Below are 11,561 nucleotides of genomic sequence, written 5' to 3'. Positions count from 1 at the left end.
TTTCAGATCAAATTGAGGCTTGAATTCTCCACTTTGCTCTGCTGAACTGGGGTCAAGCCCTCTGGTGAATGACACTGCAAAAAATGCAGTTGGATTTTTGTTAAAAACATTCTTCCTGCTCCTGCAGCAGCACGGCTTTGATTCAGGAGCACTTTGGAATTGAGATTTATTTATAGTTCTGCTCCTTTTTCCTGAAGTTGGTGAGGTTTAATGTAAAATCTGTACATTTACATTTCCTTTAGATAAAACCCCATGGTGTATCTTCCTACTGAACACAAATACTTTCAAGCAAGTTGGAAAGTTTTCCTTTTTTTACTGAAAATTTTTCTCTCTGAAAAGAAAATTTTTCTTCTCAATGACCTTGAGAAATCAGAAGCAGCATTCCTATAATACAAAAAAAAAAAAAAGCAGATTTGACAAAGGAGGCAGTAAAATGGTATCAGGAATGTTGCTGGCCCAGAAAATGTTAAGATGAAAGAAACCTGTAATACACGGGACATACGGGAACACACTAATAATCCCAAACAATGAGGAAAATTACATTAATTGAAGATATGACGCGTACAGGCAAATCTGTTTGCCAACCAGTAGGATTCCAAAGCTTTTGAATCCACAGGGCGTCTGAGATAAGCCAGGAGGTCAAAGCTGGAGTATAAAAAGGGCTTGGAGCTCAGGGCTCCTCATCAGCTCTCCTGCCTTCTCCTCCCGGTGAACTTGGTAAGCTTTTCCTCCTTTCTCCCCCTGCGCTGGGAATTTTCCTTTCAGAATTTCTGTTGGGGTTGTGGCTCCTCTGAACTGTCAGGATTTGCTGTTCCTTTTGCTTGGGCTCACTGGGTTCGACTTTTAAAGCTGCAGGCGGAACTCTCCTGGTCCTGTTGGTACCTGGGTTCCCTGATAAGGGATTTTCAGGACAGCAGAGGTAGGAAAGGGTTTCCCCACCATGACGCTTGGTGGGTTTTTTCTTAAATCTCCTATTTTAAGTGGGATTTTGGGTCTGTCTGGCTGCATAGATGTTCTTGTGGTTTCTTCTATGGGCTCTCAGCATTCCCAGGTGCAAATTAAAATGGGTGGAAAGCGCTGAAATGGGTCTTAGGGTGATGGAGCCAAAACCTGAGGGGTGTTATCACAGGAAAATTCTGGGAAGACTTTCCTGATGAGGTCAGGAATGCAGAGCTCCATAAAAAGCTGATATTGTAAAAGAGAATTAGGGTTGTTAATTGCCTCAGGAAAAACCCTGAAGCAGCAGCAGCAAGGTTTTGATCTGTGACCGCTGATTCCATCAGGGGTTCCACCAATGCCAGGAATACAGAAACAGTCTCACACAAATATATTGAATCTGCATGAACGTGGAATATAAAATAATTTGAAGGCAGTGGGTAAATGAGCAGATTATACAAACGGGGCATTAAGAAGCAGCTGAGGTCATAATTTTTCCTTCTGCCCTCGTTCTCACGGGACTGGCGAGGAAGATTTTGCGCTCTGAGGTTGCACTCTGTGGCAGTGGTCACAAGGGTTCTTGGTTGAGGGAAGAGACGAGAACGTTGACTCCATGTTCAGAAGGCTTGATTTATTATTTTATGATATATATATATATTACATGATAACTATACTACAAAGAAATAGAAGGAAAGGTTTCAGCTCAGAAGCTAGCTAAGCTAAGAATAGAAAAGAAAAGAATGATAACAAAGGCAGCTGCCTCCGACAGAGAGCGAGAGCCAGCTCTGCTGTGAGTGGTCGCCGGATCCAAACATCCACAGGAGATCAATCACGGATCCGCCTGTTGCATTCCACAGCAGCAGACAATTATTGTTTACATTTTGTCTCTGAGGCCTCAGCTCCTCAGAAGGGAAAAAATCCTAAGAAAGGATTTTTAGTGAAAAGGATGTCTGCGACAGTACTCTCGGAGTATTTACCGCGCTTCCTTTCCTCCCCGCTGCAGGTTTTACCTCCACTTCCCAAAGATGACTTTCCTCCAAGGCCAGTGCGACGACGACTGCTACTCCTCCTGCAACTACGGGGGCCTCTACGGCTACCGGGGCTACGACTGTGGGAGCCCCTGCGGCTACCGGGGCTACGGGAGCCTCTACGGCTCCCGCGGCCTCTACGGCTTCGGGGACCGCTACGGCTACGGCGGCTTGTACGGCTACCGGGGCCTCTTCGGCTCCGGGGACTGCTACGGCTCCGGGGGGCTCTATGGGGGCTACCGGGGCCTCTACGGCTTTGGGGACTGCTATGGATACCCCGGGTTCTACTCCGGCCGTTATGGGTTCCCCTTCGGCTCCCGCTACGGCCGAAGGTTCAGCTTCGGGGGCTGCTACTAAAGCTGAAGGGAGCCGCCTCAAAACCCAGCCCGGGTTTGGTGGGATTGATGGAGAGTCCAGCGGTGGAGACCGTGGTTGGGCAGAGTTTTGGGGACAAGAGGCATGGCTGGGGTGCTCCGAGAGCTCTGCACTGCTGCTGAAGTGCTGGAGGTGATTTGCCTTCATCCCACTGCCCCAGCTCTCCTCTCAACCCAGAACTTCTCCTCAATCCTCCAAGCAAACCGAATTCCGTGTTTTTGGCAGTGCTGTACAAAATGTTCCCTCTGACTGGATGATGTGGGTGTTATGAGACTTTGGGTGTGTGGTCCTTTCGTTCTGTATCCCTTTAAAGTTATCTCTGTGTTTCATTCCTATTAAAGATTTTTTTCTGCATCAATTCAGCATTTCTGGGTTTATTTGTCATTTAAGTTTCTCAAAGAGCTTGAAGTCTTTGGCATCCAAAATCCTGAGGAAGCCTCAGCATCCTGTTTGCTCTTTTTTTATGCTTATTTTAAATTCGAATTAATGCCAGAAATTGGGTGGAGGACTTACAAATATGAAATCCTTCACAGCAAAAGGATTGGAAGACAAAATTATGAACTCAATCCTGTGTCCAGTTCTGGGCCTTTCATGCCAAGATGGACATTGAGGGACAGGAGTGGGTTCCTGATAAGGGAATGGAGTTGGAGCAGCTGGAAAAGGGAATGGAGGATCCTGAGGGAGCTGGGGTGGGTTCAGCCTGGAGAAAAGGGAGATCCAGGGGGGATTTTGGGCTCTTTCAAGGAGAATTTTGGGATCTGATCCCAGGGAACAGGGACAGGACAAGAGGGAAATATGGTGGCTTTGCTTGTGTGGATGTTGGCCTGGAAAACTCAAACCACCCCCTTGATCTTCCACACGGAAAAGAAGAAAATCCGTTTGAGCTGAATAAAATCCATTTTTATGGGTGCAGTTTCAATAAGACACTAAATCCAAGGACTAAAAGCCAGAAAACGGGGAGGAAAGTGGGGGGGGAAAGGCAAATACTCCTAAAGACAAAAAAAAAGATTGAAATGTCCTCATTCCTCCTGGCCAGCTCCTTCCAAGACCTGACCAGGAGGGAATTTCTCCTCGTGTCCAACCTGAGCCTCCCCTGGCACAACTCGAGGCCGTTTCCCCTCGTTCTGTCCCTGTTCCCTGGGATCAGATCCCAAATCCCCCCCTTGAAGAGCCCGAAATTCCCCCTGGATCCCCCTTTTCTCCAGGGTGAGCCTCCCACAGGATTCTCCGCTCCCTTTTCCAGCTGCTCCAGCCCCTTTCCCATCCCTGGATATTCTCCAGCCCCTCAATGCCCCCTTCCCATGAGGGGCCCAGAGCTGGACACGGATTCGAGTCCAGAAAGCCCCTTCAGAATTCCCCAACTCCCAGAATATCCACCCAAACCAAGGACACAGGCAAGAAAACAACCGGATCTCCAGAGGTTTGGGTTTTTTTTTCAAATGCAGAAAGTATTTAATAGAACAAGAAAAAGAGCTGGCACAGACACAGAAAGATTATAGTTTTGGGATGCTGGAGGCAGCTCCAGCAGATGAGTCACTGCTCTCCAGAACATTCCTTTTTGCTGAAGTTGTGTTGTTCATCCTTCAGGTCCTCGTAAAAGCAGATCAAAGGCGAGACAGCCGTAACGCTCCCTCACCCAGGGCTGCAGCGCCGTGCTGGAAGTGCTTATTGAAAATGCAGATGGCACCAAATCTAATTTCACAGAGGTCCTCCAGCCCCATTGCAGCAACTCCGAGAAGCTTCGCATGAATTGCAGATCGCCCCTCCCATTGCTGAAGGGGCCGTGGGAGGCTTTAAGTGCAGAATATCAGGAGAGTTGAGAAAGGCAGGAAGAAGGAGACAGAGACAACAACAAAAACCAGAAACCCCAAGAGGTTTCAGAGCACAGCAAAGCCCCCACTGGCGGCGACTTCGCCGTGGGGGCTCCGCGCTCGTGCGAACATCAACAGCGGGCTCGTCCGTTCGTCTTCCGTGGGCGTGGGTCTGTTCGTGGGGATTTTCCTGGGGGATCAGCAGCAGGGGTAGCAGCAGGAGTAGGAGCAGCACGAGGGGTAGCAGTAGCGCGTGGTGCAGCGCCGGGAGGTGCAGCAGCTGCCGTAGGAGCGGCGGCAGCAGCTCAGCGTGCGGGTGATGTAGGGGCTGCAGCTGTAGGTGCGCGTGCAGGTGCGGTAGCAGGGGGAGCAGCACAGGCTGTAGCAGCACGGGGAGTAGCAGCAGGACATGGTGGGGGTGCGGGGGTGGAGGTGAGCCTGGGACGGGGAGGGAGAAAAAGGGGGAGAAAAAAGGGGTTGTGAGGGCAGGGTCGTGGTGAGGTTGGGTGGAAATGTTGAGTGAATCCCTCGGGTTTGCGTGGGATTTTCGTGTCATAGATTTCCTGGAATCCCAAGATCCTAGAATTCCAGAAACCCAGAATCCCAGGATTCCAGAACCCCAGAACCCCAGGATTCCTGAACCCCAGAATCCCGGGATTCCAGGACCCCAAAACCCCAGTATTCCAGAATCCCATTATTCCAGAACCCCATAATCCCAGGATTCAAGGAACCCCAGAATCCCAGATTTCCAGAACCCAAGAATCCTGGGATTCCAGAACCCCAGAATTCCAGAACCCCAGAATCCCTGGATTCCAGAACCCCATGATTCCAGAACCCCAGGATCCCAAAGATCATTAAGTCAGAAAAGACCTCCAAGATGGAGTCCAACCCCAGCCCAGAGCTCTGAGTGCCACGTCCAGTCCTTCCTTGGGATGCGGACTCCAAACCTCCCTTCCGAATCCTGAAAACCCTTTCCAAGAAAGGAAAATCTTCCTGAGGAAGGGATTTGTTTGGCGTCCAGGCTCCCAGGATAGTCAGCTGAGGTAAATCCCACCCCAGTGAGGGAGTCCCAGTGTCTGACTCGAATCCCTCCTGGCGTTTTCCGGAGTTCTTGGACACGCACAACTCAAGGAGTTCATTAAGTCTCCAGCCTCCCTGTCTGCTTTTAATCTTGGCACATAAACAATTCCTTCTCCTGGCTTTGTCAGTGCCAGTTCTAGCAAGGACACTGTGCTGGACAGAGAAGGTTTAAACCCTGCAGCTCAGAGCTGCCCCAGGGACTCCAGTGGGACAAAAACAATTCCTGGGACTTTTCCATATTCCCCATTGCAACATCCCCTCAGAAAGAGCCATTTCCTCCTTGCACAACCAGGCCTGAAAATTCCAGACGTCACCACTGGGAAAAAAGAAACCCAGAACTTCTAACTCAGCTTCCCATCTTTCCAAAGACATGGGAATGTCCCCCAGATTAAACTTAACTTCCCATCTTTCCCATTCCATGGGAATGCCCAGGAGTTGATGCCGTCCCAGATTAAAAGCATCCAGGAGAAAACACCCACGAGCAAAGGATTTCTCCCCAAATTCAAGGATTCTCCAGGAGAACGGGATCTGGACTTACCGAGTTTGGTGGGAAGAGCAAACCAAGAGGAGCCGTGTGAGGAGCGCCGGGGTTGGGAGCATTTTTATATTCCCATTGTGGAGGTCAGAGCAGTTCCCCGAGAGCTCCCCTTAGTCACGGGACAAATTTGGGAAGTACATCAGCAGCCCAATTGCTATAATTGTTTTCCTCTGCATTTAGGACAATTTTGGAATTCCTGGGGTTGAGCGCTGTGATTACAGCCCGGGAGATTCTTTCATCTCCAGACTTTCCAGGACAGAGGGATTTCTGGGAAAGCACCCGGAGGACGGCTGGGAATGGGGCTGGAGGCTACACAGAACAGCTCCAGCCCCAATTCCTGGTCAGCTGGGAAGCCATGGATTGGTTCTTTACCTCGTGGCCCCACCAGGGAGGTGGGCGCTGCACGTTTTGGGGTGACGTAAAGCAGACGGGGAGCGGAGGAGAATGACCCCAAGCGCTCCGGGATTTCCGTCACAATTAATGACAGGCGTTCCATTGATTCTTTTAGGTCCTTCTCCTGCCTATAATTTGTCCTAGGAGAGGTACAGGCCGAGGCATGGGATCAATTAAAGCAGCATCTGAGAAATGTGGTTAATTTTTATGTTGTGAGGGTTTGGTTTTTTTTTTTTTTTTTTTTTTTTTTTTCCCAGATGAAATTATTAGAAAAATTTGCTTGAGTCGGTGTCTTGTGATATCATTCACGTGCCTGATATTTGTGGGGTTTATATATGGGATCCATGGGCATGAGCTGGCCAGAATCCCTCTCTGTGCTGGGCTGCATTCATGGGCAAGGGGGTCAGGCAGGGGCTTCTCTCCTTCTGCTCTCTCTGGTGGGATCCCACCGGGAATTCTGTGCCGGGTTCTGCTGTCCCCAAAATAAAAGGGACCTGGAATCGTTGGAGCCGGTCCAGAGGAGACCACGAATTTGATAAAGGAACTGGAGCCCCTCCCCGATGGATCCAGGTGGGAATGTTGGGAATGTGGAGACCCCAGAGCCCCTCCAGGATCTGCAGGGAAGCTGGAGAGGGACTTTTCCTCAGGAACTGCAGGGACAGGACACAGGGAATGGGGTCAGGGGGACAGAGGGGGAATTTGGGTGGGATTCTGGGGAGGGATTGTTCCCTGTGAGGGTCCCAGGTTATTCCATGGATTTCCCGTCCTGGAAGTGTCCAAAACCAGGACTTGGAGCAACCTGAGATGCAGGAAAGCGTGGTCATTCCAACCCAACCTATTCCATGGCTCCATATCCACAATAATGAGCCAAAGATCTCTTTCACCTTAAAAAAAAAAACCTTCGGGGTCCTCCTCAGCTTTAGGGATGAAATCCAGGTCTCCAAAACTCATAGGAGTTAAAATAATCAAATTATTTTCCTGCCTCGGGTGGGCTGGAGAGCACAAAGGGCTGGACGTTCCCTTGGGAGGGATTTTTCCTGAGGCAGGAATTGCTCCCCAACCTGCTGTGGTGGCATTTTCCAGCCGTATCTCCGTCACTCTGCTCCAGGGGACGGCAGGAATTATAAATAAATATAAATAATTTAAATAATGAAAAAAACCTCCCTTGTCCCCCGGGGGCTCCCTTCCCTGCTCTACCCGAGGAATTTAAACCGGGAGGGTTGAAAGAATCCCAACATTGCCAAAGGAGCTCTAATGATTGTTTTGGGAGGGCGCTGATACCAGAAATTCTGATGAGGCTCAGCACTTCCCCAGTGCCTGTCATTATCCTCATTTAATATGCAAATGAGGCTTGGCTCACTGCGGGGGAAGGTCGAACAGGGAGGTATTTGCTGAATTTTAAAAAAAGCCTCTTGATTTGTGCTGGGAAGGCTGAAAATCAGCGTTAGTAAGATTTGCTGCAAAATAATTTTATAATTATAGCTCCTATAAATTCCCTTGTCCGTTCTGAAATCTGGATTTCATCACTAAAGCTGAGGAGGAGCCAAAAAGGTTTTTAAGACAAAAATATTGTGGGTTTTTTGGTGTTGCCAGGTTGAGCTGAGAATAGATTAATAACCGCTGATGGAGAGGAAACCAATTATTTTAATTGAAGGTGTGACATGGACAAATAAATTTAATTTTGTTGATGTTTACATTGGTCAGATAATTTCTGAGTGACCAAAGCACCTCCCAAAGGGCCGAGGGACACTGAAGGGCCAGGAATTGCCCTGGGAAGATCAGCAAACTCAGAATATTTTCCAAAGTCCCTTCAATGATCCAAATTTATGCAAAATTTGGGTGTCCAGAACCCTGAAAATGTAAAACTCCTGCAGAAGCAGGAATTCATTTCTGTGCATGAAAACACAGTGAAGAACTCAAGAAAGAATTTGGTCATTAGGTGGAAATCTAATTTATAGAACCTTTAGTTAATTAGAGAAAGATGGAGTGAAATTCCTGGGGAATAATAAATGGAGGCGTTTAATGAAGGGCTCTGATTCATGGGACGGGTTAAAACCTGCTCATCCCCATTCAGTGCTTCTTTTTTTTTTTTTTTCTAATATTCTATACAAAACTTAAGTCCGAACATTTTGAAAAAACGCATTCTGAAAATACAAATAAATTCCAATTGCTTTTGGACTCTGCAACAGGAAAGTTTATTTTCTACTCCACTCTTTTTAAACTTTTAAACCAAATTCACGCCTAGACCAGAGCAACTTTAAATAAGAAATGAATCCCTTCGGCTGCTGAATTTGCACCTCCTGACCAGCGGAGGGAAACGTTGGTTTGCATTTTTAGCCTGTTTTATCAGATCTGAACTCACGCAGGAAAAGGAAAAGCCGGAATTCCGGGATCCCGGAGGTTGGAGAAGGCACCAGGATCAAATCCAAGCCCACACAGAATTCCAGGAATTCCTCGGACACCTCCAGGGATGGGGATCCGACCCTCCCGGAGCCCCTTCCAAAACCTGGCAGCCCTTTCCAGGAGGAATTTTCCCAAATTTCCCACCCTGGCACAGCTCAAGGGGGAGCAGAACCTGAGCTCCCATCAGGGATTTGGGGATCTGGGGGGGTTTGGGGTTTGGGGATTTGGGGTTTGGGGTTTGGGGTTTGGGGATTTGGGGTTTGGGGGTTTGGGGAGGGAATTCCGCCTCCCACCTGCACTCCGGGGCTGTGGGGAGACAATTCCTAATGGAAATCCCATCCAAAACTGGATCTTCCTGCGGGGCGGAACTTGGGCTGGAAATGTCCTGATTAATTTTTCCTAAATCTTCACTTTTTTTTCAGCTGGTGCTTTTGGAAACAGGAATGTTTTTGCTCGAAGAGGGGCAGAGTTGGGGACATGGCAAATGTGAATTTTGGAGCAGAAATCGAGGTGTTCAGCGCACCCTCAGTCCCCTAAAATTCTGCTAAAAACCGCAGAGATGAGAAACTGGTGCCAATTTTTATTTTTTTTCTATGTGTGCCAAATGAATAATTTACAAAGTCAAATACAGTGTTAAAAAGAACATTAAAACACAACAGAAGGCAGTGGTGTGATGCAAGATCTTTTAATGAGAGGAAGAAGTTACAGCTCGTAGTAGCACAGGAGGTTCACACCATCATACACTGAGGAGTAGCTACACCCCAGAGCAGAGGTCTGGGGAGTAAAGCTGGTGTAGGAGAGGAGCGGAGCTGTCAGCACAGCCGCTCCTCGGGACACACAAAAACCTCATCCCCAAAGAGAAGGAACAGCAAAAAAAAGCAAATTAATCAGAATAACATCATGGAAGAGATCCTAAACCCTCAGCGAACCAGAGCTGAGATGGAGCAAAATCCACCCAGGAGCAAAATGCACCCAGGAGCAAAATCAATCCGGCAGGACCGTTCAGGGCGGGTTTTGGGGTTTCCATGCTGGGGCCGGGCTCAGCACTGGTAGCAGGGGTAGCAGCTGCCGTAGGAGTATCTCTGGAAGTAGCGGGACGAGTAGGGCGAGCAGTAGCGGGGGCTGAAGCTCGGGCAGTACTCGCGGTAGCCACAGAGCCGCCCGTAGTAGCCCTGGTAGCCGCAGGGGCTGCCGCAGTCATAGCTGCGGGAGCTGCAGACGGTGCCGTAGCTGCAGGGGGAGTAGCAGGGATCCTCACACTGCCGCTGGTAGCAGAAAGTCATCTTGGGCTGGCGGGGGGGGCTGGGGCAGGAGGGAGGCGAGTGCTGGGAGGAAAAAAGTGCCCTGATCCTAGGAATGGGGATGGAAAAAGAGGATTGGGGGAATGGTTTGGGTTGGAAGGGAATTGAAGCTCATCCTGTTCTACCCCTGAACGGGCAGCGACAGGAGTCGCGAACGCCAACCATAACCTTAAACTAAAGCCTAACCCTAACCCTAAACCGAGCCCTAAACTTAAACTGAACCCTAACCCTAACTTTAACCTTAAACCTAACCTTAACCATAACCCTAACCCTAACCCTAACCCTAACCTTAACCTTAATCTTAACCCTAACCTTAACCATAACCCTAACCCTAACCCTAACCTTAACCTTAATCTTAACCCTAACCTTAACCATAACCCTAACCCTAACCCTAGCCTTAACCATAACCCTAACCCTAATTCTAACCTTAACCATAACCCTAACCCTAACTCTAACCTTAACCATAACTCTAACCCTAACTCTAACCTTAACCTTAACCCTAATCCAAGCCTTCCTCCAGCCCAGGGGGCTCCAAGCTGGCCTTGGACGTTTCCAGGGATGCGGAATCCTTGGAATATCCCGAATTTAGGGCCTCCCCTCCCTCCCAGGGCTCCCATCTGGAGCAGTTTGAAAGGAGAGCTCGGAGATGGGCCCAGCAGCGATTTGAGGCTTTTGGGAGCCCGGTGGGAGGATGGAAAGCAGGGAGAGGAGAGAAGGATGAACCCAACTGAACCTCTCCGTCCAAGGCCACTCTCGGCAGGAAGAACCTTGCCCTGATGTCCCACCTGAACCTCCCTGGCACAGCCAATTAGCAATAAATCCTGAAATAACCCATAATATCCTCACGTAATGCATTTCCCATAAGGGATGTCTAGATACGCCAAATTTCCATATTTACTAAATGTAGAAATTAGTAATTAATTTTTATATATATATATATATGTTTATCTATGTAAAAACCCATAGTATAAAATGAGGTATTAACCCATATTTATTTACTTTTTTTTCGTTTCATTTCATTCATATATATATATATATATATATATATATATATATATATATATATATGATTTCATGGCCATGCATCTGAGATATTTGTTTAAAATGGGGTATTAACCCGTATTTTATATACATATATATATAAAGTATATATATTTTAGATATATATACACATATAAAATATGGATTTATTATATATATTATATATATAATATATAATATATTTTATATATATATGTGTGTGTGTATATATATATGTATATATGTAAAAATATAGGTTAATACCCCATTTTTAACAAATACCCCAAACTGCACGGCCACGAAATCGCTTCTAAACCACAATTTCACAGTTTAACTCCCTGCCCTACCCCTCTACGGCCAAACCCAGCAGCAGAGCCCCTTAAGCCCGACTTACCACGCTGAGCAAGAGCCGAGGCTGAAGGCTGAAGGCGGGAGTGCAGAGCCGTGGACTCGGCTCCCTTTTATACATTTATCTACCCCAGCCCGTGGTGCTTCAAACTCCTTCTCCTCCCAGCCCCGCACGTCACCCCGCAGCTGATGGGGTTGTTTTCCTCGCTTTGGGATCCTTACTCAGCTCCCAGGGCTGCCACAGGGATGACTTCGTGCTTCTCTTTCCTTTCATGTCCAGGCTCAATTACAAACGGGGAGTGAGGGTGGCGAAATCTGAGTTACAGCA

At 48.0% G+C, this 11,561-nt stretch overlaps 1 protein-coding gene across 1 annotated transcript; it reads left to right on the top strand.

The window, feature by feature from the left end:
• Positions 1-643: 643 nt before the first annotated feature.
• LOC115913286 (keratin-associated protein 6-5-like) lies at positions 644-2,428 on the top strand. Its single transcript, XM_030965226.1, has 2 exons — positions 644-717; positions 1,940-2,428. The coding sequence occupies exon 2, from the start codon at positions 1,962-1,964 to the stop codon at positions 2,319-2,321; it is 360 nt and encodes a 119-aa protein (XP_030821086.1). The 5' UTR covers positions 644-717; positions 1,940-1,961; the 3' UTR covers positions 2,322-2,428.
• Positions 2,429-11,561: the final 9,133 nt, after the last annotated feature.

This window comes from Camarhynchus parvulus, chromosome 25, assembly GCF_901933205.1.
Source record: "Camarhynchus parvulus chromosome 25, STF_HiC, whole genome shotgun sequence".
In the NCBI taxonomy this organism is placed as follows: Eukaryota; Metazoa; Chordata; class Aves; order Passeriformes; family Thraupidae; genus Camarhynchus; species Camarhynchus parvulus.
The sequence above is the reverse complement of the archived record's forward strand: the minus strand, read 5'-3'. Positions and strand labels throughout refer to the sequence as shown.